This window comes from Siniperca chuatsi, linkage group LG11 (genome assembly GCF_020085105.1).
Source record: "Siniperca chuatsi isolate FFG_IHB_CAS linkage group LG11, ASM2008510v1, whole genome shotgun sequence".
Taxonomy (NCBI): Eukaryota; Metazoa; Chordata; class Actinopteri; order Centrarchiformes; family Sinipercidae; genus Siniperca; species Siniperca chuatsi.
In genome coordinates this window covers 27,842,401-27,857,595 of record NC_058052.1, presented here as the reverse complement: position 1 = coordinate 27,857,595, position 15,195 = coordinate 27,842,401, and the positions used below count along the sequence as shown (strand labels likewise).

General features: G+C 42.8%; 2 protein-coding genes across 8 annotated transcripts in view; one reads left to right on the top strand and one right to left on the bottom strand.

The window, feature by feature from the left end:
* Positions 1–345: 345 nt before the first annotated feature.
* The window catches only part of LOC122884561 (early growth response protein 2b-like), a 16,323-nt gene continuing 1,473 nt past the window's right edge, over positions 346–15,195 (bottom strand). The window contains exons 2-6 of one of the 7 annotated variants that reach the window (XM_044214625.1): positions 11,405–13,051; positions 11,153–11,204; positions 10,516–10,575; positions 10,321–10,417; positions 346–3,089 (exon numbers count right to left, since the gene is read on the bottom strand). In XM_044214625.1, coding sequence (XP_044070560.1) covers positions 2,038–3,089; positions 10,321–10,417; positions 10,516–10,575; positions 11,153–11,204; positions 11,405–11,460 — 1,317 coding nt within the window. In that variant the 5' untranslated portion in view covers positions 11,461–13,051 and the 3' untranslated portion in view covers positions 346–2,037. Of the gene's footprint in view, positions 3,090–3,296; positions 5,371–10,313; positions 13,052–15,195 lie in introns of those variants that run through there. The other 6 variants (XR_006379921.1, XR_006379919.1, XR_006379920.1 and 3 more) reach the window with 6 other exon arrangements.
* The window catches only part of kif11 (kinesin family member 11), a 16,991-nt gene continuing 16,290 nt past the window's right edge, over positions 14,495–15,195 (top strand). Inside the window, exons 1-2 of the mRNA XM_044214624.1 lie at positions 14,495–14,678; positions 14,955–15,049. Of these exons, the coding sequence (XP_044070559.1) occupies positions 14,976–15,049 (74 nt within the window). The 5' untranslated portion in view covers positions 14,495–14,678; positions 14,955–14,975. The remainder of the gene's footprint in view (positions 14,679–14,954; positions 15,050–15,195) is intronic.

The following is a 15,195-nucleotide window of genomic DNA, read 5'->3' as shown; positions in this document are numbered from 1 at the left end:
CGGCACTGGGCGTCGTCATGTTGAAACAGGAAAGGAACCAACACAAACTGCTGCCACCAAGTCGGAAGAAACACTTTTGTCAAAGTTCATTACTGACAAAAACAATCTCAACCTCGTGGTCCATTTAGCAGCTGTTCTGGAGGTTTTGATAATATGGAAATGATCTTCCTCAGCAGATGGACTTTCAAACATGGAGAAGTCTTTAAACACCATTTGCCGAGGAACATCATGTGATATGATCAAAAGCTCCAGAAGAACCACTAAATACTGAGGTGAGATTGTCTTGTAAACAATTTAATATATGCCGAAACAAAGTGCTGCAACGGCAGGCAGCCACAACAGCTCGACAAGTCAACATTTATTTGCATCGACAGGAAGCATCAGTCCAGCAGAATAAAAGCTTTAGTGCTCGACTCGTTTGCATAAAAATTATAAAACACAAAAACAGAACTTTTATTTGTCCAGTGACTCGTTCTCTCTTTAGCTCACATTCATCAGGTAGAAATGCTGGTTGGATCTTTACAAGTATCAGGTAGGTGCACACACCTGAAAGCAATCTCATAACATCCCAGCCAAGTCACAGGTGCTGCAGGTGATAATGAGTAAACCAACATCAGCTCTTCATCAGGTGCATAAATGAAACATATTAATCATTTCAACATTTCTAATACGATACAAAAACCAGGTTAAAAAAAGCTTCATTTTGCTGCATCTAGCCAATAAAATGTTCAGTTCCCCACCTTAGCCCCGCCCCGATTTGTGATGTCACAGTATCTCTTGGGTGTGCTCTGACATCACACGGGTATCAAATTGATACCGCTCCCTTCTTTAATTACTCCGACATGCGTTTTTTACATTGTGGTGAATGTAATTACTGTTTGGCGCCTGTTTTTATGTTTATTTCAACCTTTCAAAATGTTGCAGGGTGACGTGTTTTAGTGCCTACAGTGTAAAAACAGCCATTTGCACAGAAAAGCATCATTAGTGACATTTAGCCTGTTTCATCACAACAATACAAAATACTGACTGTGTGTCTCTGTCTCGTGTAAACCCTGCAAGACGTCTTTTAACTTTAACAGATTTTCAGCTAGGTAATGGTGTCGAACATCGATGATGTATTTAAATTAGACTTTAGACTGATGATCAGAGATGGGATGAATCAAATTATATTTTTCTCACTACAAAACCAACCAGCCAACCATCTTGTGCCATTATTTTAGTTTTCAAGTGAAACTATACTGATTTAGATTTTGGGAATAGGTTGCTCAAATGAAATTGTATCTCTCTGTGTGTTTGGGGGGGAAAACTGGTGCACAAAAGTTAAGTGAGGATCCAAAAGTCCCGTCTGATAGCACTGTGGCTTATTGTAGGTTTCTGAAAGTAACAGGTTTTGTGCATTTAACTGCAATTGAAACCAAACCACCCACAGCTAGAGGCAGTGCAGCAGCAGTAAACCCTCCTGCATCGCTCAGACTCCGCTGACTTGCAGGATTTTGGTCTTTGCAGCCTGAATTGTGATCGAATCCCTGAGAAGATGGAGCATAGACAGCAGACACAATGCCTTGCCACAGAGCACTAAAGCAAGCTGTAGCAGCTGGGCACATTGTGGCACACACTCTTGTGTTTTAAAGAGCATTGGCACACTGACACCAACTGTTATTGGCTTTACAGTATATTCAGTGCCAAACTACCTTTACATTTCATATAATTTAATGCCAAAATGTCCAGCTTTGTTTGTGTACATATATACATATACATCTGCGTTAGTAATCTGGACCACTGACTGATGACAGAGGAATGATGTTGTAGTTAATGTGATCAATAATGAAGGTATGACCAAACACATCATTGGGAACTCTGGTTCTGATTTTTAAAGATATGGCTTCCAAACAGATTCTTTCATGTGTTGTGAGAGCGATATAAACTAACTAAGATCAGGTTTGGGCTCTGCAGGCGGGCTGTGGCAGGAGCTGGTCCAGTTCATGTTCAAATAAAGAAAGTTTACATTCAGCAGCATCGGGCCGTGCGCGGTGAGGATTAGGACGCGGAGGACTTTTTCTCCTTCTGCCGGAGGTGAATCTTCATGTGCCTCCTCCTCTCGTCACTCCGGGCGAACTTTCTCCCGCACTGGTCGCAGGAGAAGGGTTTCTCCCCGGTGTGCGTGCGGATGTGGGTGGTGAGGTGGTCGCTGCGGCTGAAGTTCCGCATGCAGATGCGGCACTGGAAGGGTTTGTGGCCGGTGTGGATGCGCAGGTGCCGGCTCAGCTCGTCCGACCGGGAGAACCTGCGGTCGCAGCTCTCCGCCGGGCACGGGTACGGTCTCTGGTGGACGGGCGTCTTGCTCGGACGGTTCGGGTACTTCCTGGGTCTCAAGATCGGTCTGAGAGGGAGGTTCTGGTGGCTGGGGAAAGCGGCGGCCATCGGACCCTCCGCGACCGGCGAGGGAGCACCGAGCGTAAAGTTCCTGATGGTGTTGAGAGGCGTGAGAGGCGGAGGCACCCTGAGGGAGTCTAGCGGATACGGGAGGGATTTCCTCTCCGGGAAAGCCGTCTGGATATCTCTCTGGCAGCTCTGCTGGTAGAAGCCTCCGTACTCAGGCATGATGGACAGCAGCGCGGCGCTGTCTACAGTCGGTTTGGGCACAGAGTTGTAGGACGGGGGCGGGTGGTAGGACACGGCACAGGTGGACGTCGCCAGGTACCCCCCTGCCGACTGGTCTTGGTACATATCCCCGCTGCAGGAGTAGGAAGGGTGAGGGTGAGGGTGAGGGGGCGCGTACATGTGACCGATGTCCGGCTGACCGTGCGCCATGGTACCGTCCCCCGCGTCCGCTGCGTCTCCTCCTCCTGCGTAAATATCGGGTGATGTTGAAGGCGATGCAGACACCGTGACAGGTCCCGGGGTGGCGATGTCAGCGCTGACCACGTTGATGACGTCCTCCGGTGTCCACGGTCCTCCTGCGCCTCTGGAGTCCACCGAGAACTTGCCGGTAAACGCCACGGGGTTCGTGCGTAATGCTGCCACGTACTGCGCCAAGTCGCCGTGGAGAAGCAGACCAGGTGCGCTTTTCTCCTCGAACAGAAGATCACCTGAAACATGTGGAGAAGTACACTCGGTTAGAATGAAAACAAAGGATCGTATTAACATGTTCATCTTGTGACATGGTTGTCATGGTACGCGCAGATGACTGGTTGACTTTATCATCTATAAACATTAGAACATTTTTGGTGCAATCAGAGTCAGAATTGCGTACTTTCAGCCAAACCTCCATGTCTACAAATGACACAAAATCTTACCGCTTTCATTCTCATCAGGTTTCCCTTCATGTTCTTCAGCCTCCTCTTTAAAAACAATCGACGTCTGTGAAGACAACCCCCCCTCCGCTGTGTACACATCTTTAGGAATGCTATCTACAATACTGCTGAGAGACACGGAAACTTCATCAGCTACTTCAGTCATTCTTTCTCTGAGGTGGAGATTAGGCGATTTCAACTAATTAGATGTTCAAGTCACTTTCTCCAGTTTTCTGCCCAGCGGACTCGAACATTAGGAGCATTTCCCCTCACTGCGTCTGTTCCGCCTCTCATCTCTTGTAAATAGCTCCTGGATGGTGCAGTAAGGTTATAAAGGGGATCTCTGGGTGTCCCGTTACGTCATTTGCCAAATATGGACTTGTGTTGTTGTTTTTTTTTTTTGTTTGTTTGTTTTAAAACAGGGAACTCCAGAAATAGGATTGGTGGAGCTCGCAGTGACGAAACGTGGAAACAATTAAAAATTACGTGTTCGGGTTTAACTAAATCCACGTAAAACTCGCGGCTGAATCTGAATTTGGGGATTTCATTTGAACATTTATCACACACATCAGCACGTGCCCTCGGTCTCGTGTAAAAGAGGAACAAAAAAAAAAGCTCCATCATTCGGAATTCCGGTCACACTTTCTCCATACATGGACTCTCCGGTGAGGTGAGAGGATCCCGGCCTGCTTATATGGCTGGTATCCGGGTAAACTGCGTTACATTGTGTTGTCTTTGTGCCAGCTGAGCCCACACACTGACTGCGTCTCTTGTCTTGTCGTGAACAGATTACTGCTCTGACTGAGTCCTGCTATTGTTGGCCCTTTGAGATGGATGGCGTGATTAGTGGGAGAATAATCATCATGTCCCTTGTTGTTAAAAAATGCATTTATAATTTAGTCTAGTTTTAATGAAGGCATAGTGTAGTACTGCTATTAGAGTGAGAATCTGCAGCTGCAAATACTTCAGGAGTCAAAGGGGGACGACCTACTGTATTCTGACAACAAGTCCATTTCATACTATATCCTACAAAAACGCAAAGTTTAAAATAAAATAATTTTAAAAGGCATGGTCCTATTTTTTTTGGAAATATGTTTCTGTTTCTGCCCAAAAACACAAATTCCCCTGATTTTAATAGAGTGGTCCCATCCCGAAAGCTAGAGATCACTGTTGAACTGAGATCTCTAACATCAACAATCTACATTTGAGGTTAAATTAAGAATTGAAAAAGTTTTCCACATTTTAACAAAGTCTGCGTGGTGTTATCTAACGTTTTTTTTGGGATTTAAATAGATAGATACATTTTTCATATCCATCTTCTTTTGAGCTCTGTGATCTTTTGTGATGAATAAAGAGCCCGACAGGCCGCACTACAGCTGATCAGGTCACGGCTACAGTGCCATCGCTTCAGTTCGGTCCTCTCTTGAATCAGGAAATGACAGGAAATAAACCCAAAACCCTAACTGTTTCCCACCAATGCAATTTCATCACACCTGCCTATTTATTTTCGTGGTCACGGGACGTGTGGTGTGGATGTCATCACACAGCTAACACACACACATCGAGTGTTATAAAGATTAAATTTATCAGGAAAGAATTGACTGATAATTTGACTTTCCACCGGTCTGCCATCAGACAACAAAACAGGCTCCTTTTCTTACTGAGTTACTTAGAAACTGGAGTGAGTGGCGTGAAACGCTGAGATGCTGCAGCCTGATCTTGGTGGAAATTAAAATTTGGACAAGTATAAATGTCATGTATTTCGTGTAACATGTACAAAAAGAAGTGAAGCATTTGAACTCAACCAAGACGGGGTTATGTGACCCGAGCCAATAAGTGACTCCAGCGTAACCCAAAAAGAAACTGGGCTGAGCTTCATAAACTGTGGCAGGATTTTCGGAGAGATTTTCTAAACTTGCAGTTCTGTTACAACAACTCAGTGAGGGCGGGGCCCCGTGAGCAGGACTGAAGGGAGCGCAAATGAAATATTGCTGACTAATCACGTCACCACTACTGGAAACCACTGCAATAAGAAATAAATATGGATCAAGAAGAGTGTTTAGCCCATCCAACTCTTCGGTCCAGAGTAAAGCCAAACCCAGAAACCAAACTGGACTAAAACTGAATGAACTGCAGCAAGATTTTCTCCCTAATTTGCCGAAACAAACTTGTACAACTTTTACAAAAAAAAATGATTGTTTTTCTTTTCACACAGTTGGTGTGTGTTGCCCTTAAAGGTCCCCTGTGGAGCTTTTGACCACTAGCAGCGCTACAGAGCGATGCTTTTACAAATGGCTCCCTGTTTTGTTTGTATCGTGCATGAGGACACAAATGCACATGGCCGACATGATATTTACTCCTGCTGCCGGTTTCATACTGTTGCATTGGTCGACAGTTAGTGGCGGTCGTGTGCCAACAAACACAGGGAAGAAGAAGACTGCTAGCTAGAAAACATGGATGTAAACAGTGCAGTATTTAAAATATTCAAAAAATCATGGGCTTTACAAATGTTTTACGAGGAAGGGAATGCATTTATCATGTTTGTTAGATCTCAAGGATACACACGATGTGTTTTAGTTTAAAAGAAAACTCCACAGGGCCCCTTTAAAAGAGTGCTCCACCATTTCACTCACGATGGGCGGTAAAAAAACTCGACCTGCTGGCAGCTGGGTGGGAGATTGGGTTATGCTAAGCTAGTAGCGGCTAATGTATCGTGGAGCCTGCAGCAGAGACGAGCAGCAGCTACAGACGTCTGCTGAGCTCACTGCTTTCTAACTCCACACCAACAGATTTGTTTCATTTTCAAACTCGTAGTCTTCAGCACCGACCGACGCCGACTCAAGTGACATCACTTGAGGACGTTTATCAGACTCCACGCAGCTCCCTCTGGAGACGCTGAAGGCTTTATACGACTTTTAAAACACCTGCAGTAGAACTCCCCAACACCTGGAAACACACGCCGATGGTTACTGGGCATATTTCCATGAAATCCTGTGCAGTTGTTCATGCTGTGCAGATGTTCATGGTCCCCAGAGGATGAATCTGGGGACCAGGTGTTGACTTTTCCTCCTGCGATACGTTTAGGTCAGAATTTCTATTTCTATACAAGACAAATGCTCAGAGGACGAACCCTTTTGATTTTGGACACGAGTGTTCCTTTGGTATTTAACAGGAAAAACAATCTGGACGGAAAAGACCGAATCCTTTTAGATATTAACGGAACATATTTACACAGTGACGCTGCATCTGTTTGATTAGCTGATTAGGAAGTCGATGGAGCTGAAGCCTTCTGCTGGAGCGCTGAGCTGTGCAGACGATCAGAGCGAGCAGGCCTGCAGCTCCCGAGCCTTTTGAACGCCCACAGTTACAAAAATGTTGGTGTGTATTGTCGTTGTGTGGCGAGCCGCCCACCCTGTGGCAGATGGGGGTTTGGTCGGTCCACGCACGCACGCACGCGCACGCACACACACACACATTGCAATGAAGACACTCAGAAATCAAACGCACACATTTAGGAAACAACACAAACACTCCCACACACACATGCAAGCACACACACAAAAATACACTTTCACTTGTTCTCAGTGTAACTCAAACACACACACACACACACGTACACACAAAAATACACTTTCACTTGCTCTCAGTGTAACTCAAACACACACACGTACACACACAAAAATACACTTTCACTTGGTTTTTCTTCGTAACAAATATGCACACCAACACACACACTTTTTCTGTCAGAATGTGTCGAACAAACACACACAAATCCACCCACACACATGAAATCTTTCTTTTTCCTCCCCCTCCACACACACACACACACACACACGCACACACACTAATAAACACACTGCTCCGTGGGGACGGTGCCCTGCTTCCACCCTTCGCCCACGCTCCTCCGGGCCGCCGAGGCTCTGGGGGGGTTTTAGTTTTGTGTTTGGTGGCTCGGGGTGTCAGCCGGGGGTCCGGTGGCTCGGCAGACCCCACCACGCCGATTAATCATCTGTCATCTGTGGTTTTTGTTAATATGGATCTTTGTCTTCGTCCTCAAGCGAACGCTCGGGTCAGGCCGGCCGGCCCGGCCTGCTAACCGCCTGCCGCCCTCGTTGCCATTTTTACAACCAAACGTCAACGAAAAACAACAAAAACAACAAAAACTGCTGCTTTCGGCGGCGTTCTTTCTCCACGTCGAAGGCTTCCTGCGGTCATCTGCTGCTCGAGCAAAATTTGACCTTCAAGCCCTCATGCTGACACCTCACTCTGGTAACATCGAAAATACGGGAGCAGTAACAAAACAATAGGTCGCTCTTTTCTTCCTCCCTAATGAAGACATCTGAAGATTTATTCCTCAAATTCCTGACTTCTTTCACACAGCACTGCACCTTTTTCTCATTTGTCTAATGCTAACTGCTGCTAGCTGCTTCGCGCATTAATCCATTTTTTTCATGCACTTCATTTACAGATTTACATTTTTGTAATATCAAATCTACATAGACCTGTCTTTATTTGCTTTTTTTAAACTTTCCATTGGTACGTTTATTATTTTAAGGGCCAAAAATGTGAGTTCCAGATGTTTCAAACCTGATTTTATCCATATGAATTTGATCACTTAACCCAGTTTATCCACGTGGATCAATATAGTTTCAGCCATATTTTGCCTTTCTTGTTTGACAAAAGCAAAGAGTAGATGATTTGTAAGTTTGTACTCTGAAAATACATCAAATCCGTTTCTGAAAAAGAAATCCCCGTCCTCTGAAAGGTGTGACCCAGTCAGGTTGAATCATTTTTTTTTAAACAAAGGACGCTGTGACTTTAAATAAACACCATAAATCATCTGAATTTTCGGTGTTTTTTAAATGGTGAATGACTCATTCAGGAAGGAAACGCTTCTCCTGGTTTATCCTGCGGCAGAGTTAGATTATTACCAACAAGTAAATGTTTGATAAATGCCCCACCAAGGCCTTAAAGTACCTAATACTCTTTTAGGAAAGTACCGTAAGACTTAAACCTGTGTAATTTGGTGAAGGGAAACTCTCGGCCTGGTTTAGCCAAACAGTTGACGGAGCGCTTGGATAACGAATAAAGCACCGTGAATAATTCTGATGTGCTCCCATGCTTCATATGAAATTGGAAGGTGTCTCTCAGATTTCTCATTTTGGGATGAGATTCTTGATCAACCTGCAGATGAGTCAGGGATTTGGAGGTTTAGGCAATGAACCCTCTAACCAAGCCGTCAATAGAAGTGATTGCATATTCATGGGGAATGTATTGACTGCTGAGCGTCGGATAATAGACAGGCACATCAATGGCCGTGAGGCTGCGGTGAAAGGCTTCAGGATCTCTGGGACCCAGAATGTGTCGTCTGTTACTCTCAGAGCTTGTCCGCTGATATCAAATGAGGATAATTGGCTTTCCGAAGGATCCCGATCACTTTGACCGTCTATGAGGCCGAAGAAGCACAGACGGAAAGAGTCCTGTTGTGCCGAGTTAGATCCTTTTATCAATATACATTGTCCAGTTGCAGAAAGCACAAAATGAAACAAAAATAGAAAATAATCTCTTGAAGAGTGTAGCTGCACTACAGTTTTCTTTTGTACTAACTGAAAAACTAACACTTATAGCGTTTTATATTATAGAATTGTGTGCTAAGTCATCAAAAAAGCAAAATATAAACAATGTGAAAGCAGAAAATGTCGCAGAACTGCTGTTTGGTATTGCTGTAATTTTGTTTTTAAATCCTTTCTACTATTTATTTCCATGTTTTTGCTTTTACCTGCCAGATTTTCAACATTGCTGGTATCCGAACAATCTCAGAAATAAGCTTCAACCAGAAGATTTCAATACAAATGCATTAAATATGAATTATTTATACTAATTCTCACAACTCTCCTAATTAAGTCAATCATCACACAATTGAGTTAGGGATGCAGCTAACAGTTCTTTTCATTACATATTACTCTGCTGGTTATTTTCTTGATTAATCCATTAATCTTTTATCTATATAGTGCCAGAAAGTACAAAAAAGCGATTTCCCATGGCCTGAGCTTGTTTTGTCCGACAAACAGTCCATCAGATATTTAGTTTTCTACCATATAAGACAAAAGAGGAGCAAACCTGAAAGGTGAGCCTTTAAGAAGCTGAAACTAGAGAACATTCAGCAGTTTTGCTTGAAAAATGATGAATCTATTCTCAAAAAATATCTGTGGATCGACTAATCGATTAACTGACCGATCATTTCAGCTCTACAGGAAACCAAATATCTACAATTTGCCATAAAAAGTGCCATCTACTCTTTCAAAATGCACACAGCTAACAACTAACTTCAGGCCTTCTGCTGACTCCTGGCATCTTCATACCTCTGAAATCTTGATGATAACAGAAAACATGTGGAAACAATACAAACTCATCTATTTCACCTAGAAAACCCACTTTAGCTACAAAGAACTGTGTAAGCGCCATATTTTATAAAGACATAACTACCAGAGAAGAAAACCTTTACAAATAACACTGATCATCTACATTTTTGCATTATTTCCCTTTTAAAATACTAGTTAAATATGTATCTTATAGAAAACTAAAGGCCCGAAACGTTCTTTTCTTATTTTCTGTTTCACAAACTCGGATTCACACAATTTCCAGGTATAGCAGCATTTATTTGAACGTGTTTAGATCTTTTGAATCTTTTCTTCTCCACACTTAATCGCACGAATCCTCTCAAACTAACTGATGTAAACCTAAAAAGCAATAAACAGATCCTGAAGTTGAGCATCAGGAGACACGGAACGACCAATATGAACAGAAATCAAGCTCTAAAAAAACAAGTAATATTTGGTCTTTCACTTGTATGTCTGTATTTTCCATCTTTTTGATGCCACTTGATATGATTTGTGCTATAAATTAATTTCATAAAGATATTTATCGGCAGAAATCTCCAAGTAAAGCTAATTGGGAAGTATCCCTCCACTGCTTTGGATTTACAGCCTCATGTGACAAAAGAGCAAGTATCAAACTGACTTGAAACCTGCGGTGAAGAAGAGAAATCCTCCTTGTCCTCCGTCCGTCAGCGTCCCACCAGGACGGAGTCCGCCGGGCCTCCTCCTCGCTCTCCAGAGAGAAGGCTGCAGAAAGAGAAAGAGAGGGACGCGATGGAGAGGGATCGGAGATGCTTCTCGAGGTGAATGAATCCCAACGTCTGTCGGCCCGACCGCAAAGTTACCCGCTCTGGATTTCTGGCTCGCCCCCGGAAAGGGTCATCATCACCCGGGGTCTGAGTGGGCTGTCAATGACAAAAAGATAGAGAGAGAGAGAGAGAGAGAGAGTGTAGGGGGGGAAACAATACGATTGTTCCCACCTCACTTTGCTTCCACCCTCGCAGTTAAAATTGTTATGGTAATGAAGTGGATTTTTTGCTGGACAGCAGATTGGAACAGAGAGATGTTTCTTTGACTGGAAGTGGAGGCCAGAGGTGTTCGAGCAGGGCAGCTGCTGCTCTGGACATGAAGATGATGATGATGATGATGATGATGACATGTACAAACACTTTAAATATTCAGATAGAAGTTTTGCTGAAGTGGAGAAAGTTTAATGCCCCAACATCCAGTTTTCCTCTTAAGCTGCTTTAAGGTGAAATCATCTTAATCCACACTGACAGATGGTATCAAATGCATCGTATATCGTCTTGCTCCAGTATTCGACATGTTTTGTGCATCATTTAATACACATTTCTCTAAATTTAAGCCTGATCTATTTTGTATCTTTGGAAACTTTTGGGTCTTCACTCGAATTTAAAATAAAACTCTTGGGGCTTGAACAATGTTTGGCTGCGCAGCACGAGTTTGCAATGACTGACTTACCAATGGCACAGTGGTGAGATGAAGAGGCTCAGCACAACTGAAGGCGAGAGAGCTGCGGGGTTTTTACATTAAGTTGTTTAAACCCTTATGAGAAATGATCATATGTAGAAGTGTGTTGTAATATAATAACGTACAGCATTCCTGCAAAACATGTACACTAATGTTAAAGCGGCTGTAATCAACATTTATATCAAACGATAATGTGTTGGTGTCTCTGGTAGTGATGAAGCTACGGAGAATCATCAGCCGAACCTGCAGCTCCGCTCGGCTTCACGGAGCTTCACAGAGACTTTCAGCTCGCCGTTCATCCGTCCGGCTGCAGCTTCACTGTCCTGCTTCGCTCTCACAGCGTCGCTCTCAGAGAAAAAGCTGTAAAAACCTTTCCAGCTGTTAAACCTCAAATGATCTTCATGTGTAAAATCTGTGGAGTGTTAATTCTCAGTGTAGATCTGCAGAGATGTTAACATGTACAGCATCTTCTGTTATCCCAGTTAAACCGAGGTGCTTCAAGGTTCATGTGTGCTTCAGTTCTGGTGTTGGGTATGAACGCTTCCCCACCCGGACAGTGACAGACTGACTCTGGAGTACAAACGGTTTAAAACAGCAGCAAGAGGCACTTTGATTTAAATAAGGACTGTTTTTTAACACACATTGCCAGAGTAGCTGATGGTTCAACACCAAAATGTTACAGACCCTCAGTTTCTAAGGCTAAAAGTCTATTTCAAAGGAAATTCGACGTGTTTTGAAAAGCATAATTGTGTGTTTTATGGCCAGAAACATGCACCTCATTAGACTTTCATAACAGTCTGCACAAGCTCCTCAGCCAAACCTCTCAAAATTCTTGCACAGCATTGTTTACTGCTTTGTTTACGACTTCCTGGCGCACATTTTAACCAGATTTCCAGAAAATCATCAAAAGAAAACATGAACGGATGCTCGTTTCCACCCGCTGCTGCTGCTGCTGCGTGAACACGATGGCTGATGGAGGTGAACAGCTGGTGGAGCTGATCCTCCAGCCGCTGCAGTTAAAGCGTCGCAGAAGAAGAGGACATTAAAAGAGCTCCAGTGGAAGCTCAGACGATGGGAAACATGATGGAAACGTGACGTTTCTGTTCGTTTCATGCGTTCATGTGAGGAAGGTTACAGCCTCCTCGTCGCGCCACACACAGCTGATGTTTTCAGCTCTTCACTTTGAGTCGCGTGCTTCGTGTACGTCAGCATTTATTCACTGAGTCTCACTTTGTCGCGTTTTGTTTTCAGCTCAGCCAAGCGTAGGAACTTTTTTGTGAGTTTTTTTGAATCAGGTTCGTCTGACAGTAAATTGTCACATCTTTTCTTTAGGACTCATCTACTCCCAAACATTTGACTTGAGCTTGACAAGAGCCTCGGTGAACTCGGTGAATTAGTTAACGAGCTAATTCATTAAACCAAACTCAAACTTAGAATACTGATGCTACTGTAGCTTTAACTAGCTGTCAGATGTCTTAACAAGACACTGTTGGTCAGCTGAGCGAATACTACGGCAGGTAATCAGTGATAAAATGATCACCTTCCAGTTTAAATCTACTGGGACAGACACTTCTGGTTCCGGTTCTGGTTTTGGTTCTGGCTGGAAAACGAGGACCTCTAACATGGCTGCCAGATCAGGCATTAACACACCGTTACTGTAAGATGTGAGAAAACAACAAAAAGAGCAGATTTTTTGTTGTTGTCATGTGTGTCTTTGAATCCATACATGCATTAATGTGTGTGTGTGTGTGTGTGTGTGTGTGTGTGTGTGTGTGTTAAAAGGGTTGCCAGAGCAAAAAGGGCAACCCCCCTCGTCCCCCTCAGGGGGGCTGAGTGGGCGGACGGTCCTCAGCAGATGGATTGCTGCTCGCCACTGGTCACTTCTTAAACCTGAAACAGACAAAGTGCATGAATGTATGAAATAATTGAATATTTCGGTTTATTTCTTTAAATGTATTGTTTTCTGGATTGAAATGCAGCATTTGAAAAGTGTTTTTTTATTTGGAGAGAGAGTTGGAACGACTGAAATTTCTCTCTTTATGTGTTCATCTGTACAACTTTGGGTCCTTTGTGCGTCCCTGTGTCTGTATGTTTCCGAATATCAAAATGGAAAATCAGTTCTTATTTAAATGAAAATTCATGCCATTGTTTTGTTTATACGTGCACATGAATGTGGAGAGCAGGGACGCAACCAAAATATTATCTATTTTTTTTACATTAAATTAAAAGTTAAACATGTTTGTATTTATTATCATATTATGAGTGTATGCGTTTCTGTAACTTTCCATAACTTTCTGTTATTTTCCATAAACATGACTGTGTGTGTGTGTGTTTGTTTATGATCCCATGACTGTGTGTCGTGTATACCAGATTACCAGTGTGAATTAGTCTTAATACTTGTATTGATTAGTTCTCTTTTGTCTTTTTGTGTGTGCATGTGTGTGGTGTAACTGACAACAGGCCAAACGTCTGCTTCAACACGTCAGAACAAACCATGAATGTCACAGAGAGCGTCTTCAAAATTAAAAACAGGAAATAACAAAGAACAACAAAACAATAAAAACTACACACATAGTCGCCTCTGTTTCACATCAAGTGTATGTGGATTTTCTCATAGTCTTTCTGAAAGCCAAAAACAGCTTTTCTATAAATAAATGGCTATTTACTGTACTATTGACACAAGATTTATATATTGATATTTCAGTCCAAGTAGTGTCTTAAAATACTGTTATTTTGTAGGAATATTTTCACTTTCGTTTCATTTCACGTATTTATCTATAAGGGCAGTGCACATTAATCAACATTTCTATAAATGTGTCAGTGTTAGCCAGCCGGCTAATTTTCAACATCTATAGAATAAATAGAAAAGAGATTCAGTATAAAGGAAAGGCTAATGTGTTTACATTAAATAAGTTGTTTTTCCCCCTTAGATTCACAGTCTCATCTTGCAAAAACAAAATCATTAGCTTTGATATGAATAGTTAAGATAATTGCACTCGAAAATCCATAACTGATTAAGCATTTTTTAATTTATCCTCATCCAAAATAAGTATATTGTACTACTTATTTGAAGAAAACACACTAATGGGTGTGTTTAATGCTTGTAGGTGTCTCAAAATGAGCAGCAACCTCGTTGTTACCTGCACACGGCGTCCATTATGATGTGCAACAGTTTTCAGAACAATGTCGCCACCTAGTGGACGTATTGTGGTATTTATATCACGCTTCCTTCCCGTGATGCTCCGCGCCGAACCCGTCACGTGTCCTTCTGGCCAATGGTGTCGTTTGTTTGGCCGTTACTCTCCTGTTATTGGTTCGGCAAAATTTAAAAGTACTGTTTGAAATGTTTCCTATCGGAGGTTTTAGAGCGCCAGAGAAGCTGCCTGCGGAGAGAGACTGCTGTGTCGGAGGAGGCAGAAGACGCGAAAATATATGACTTATAAGTATATATTAGTGGTGGAAACAATAAGCGGATAATTCGTAAAGGGAGAGGAAGAAAAGTGTACTTCGTCATTCGGTAAATTGCTTGGATTAACGGCAATTCCTTTTGGCTAGCGCTAACTAACAAACATGCTAATTTCTACTTTTCGTTATTTCACGCCAGCGAGACGCATTTCTGTCATTTCTTTAAATGTTAAATAACCACCGGCGGGGTTATTTGTCAGTAAAGTAGCTGTGAACCGGCAGATTTCTCCTTTTTAGTTAGTTAATATCGTCTCCGGATTGCTGTTTTTTGTGCTCATTTCAAGCGCGTAACGGTATTTTTTACAAATGTAACTGTTTTTTTTTGCAGAGGAGAGCATCTCTGGCGACCATGGCTTCACAAAACCTGAGCGGAATCAAACGGGACGAAAAGGGGAGAAACATCCAGGTCGTTGTCAGATGCAGGTATGCAGAGAAACTTCACCTGTGTTTGTCTTTGCTGCTCTTTGGTGGTAAGGTTAAACCTTTTGTCTGAAGTAAGTTTAACTTGGCTCACAGCCTGACAGATGGGGTGACAATATGTATTTCTAAAGCCCACGTTTTTATTTACA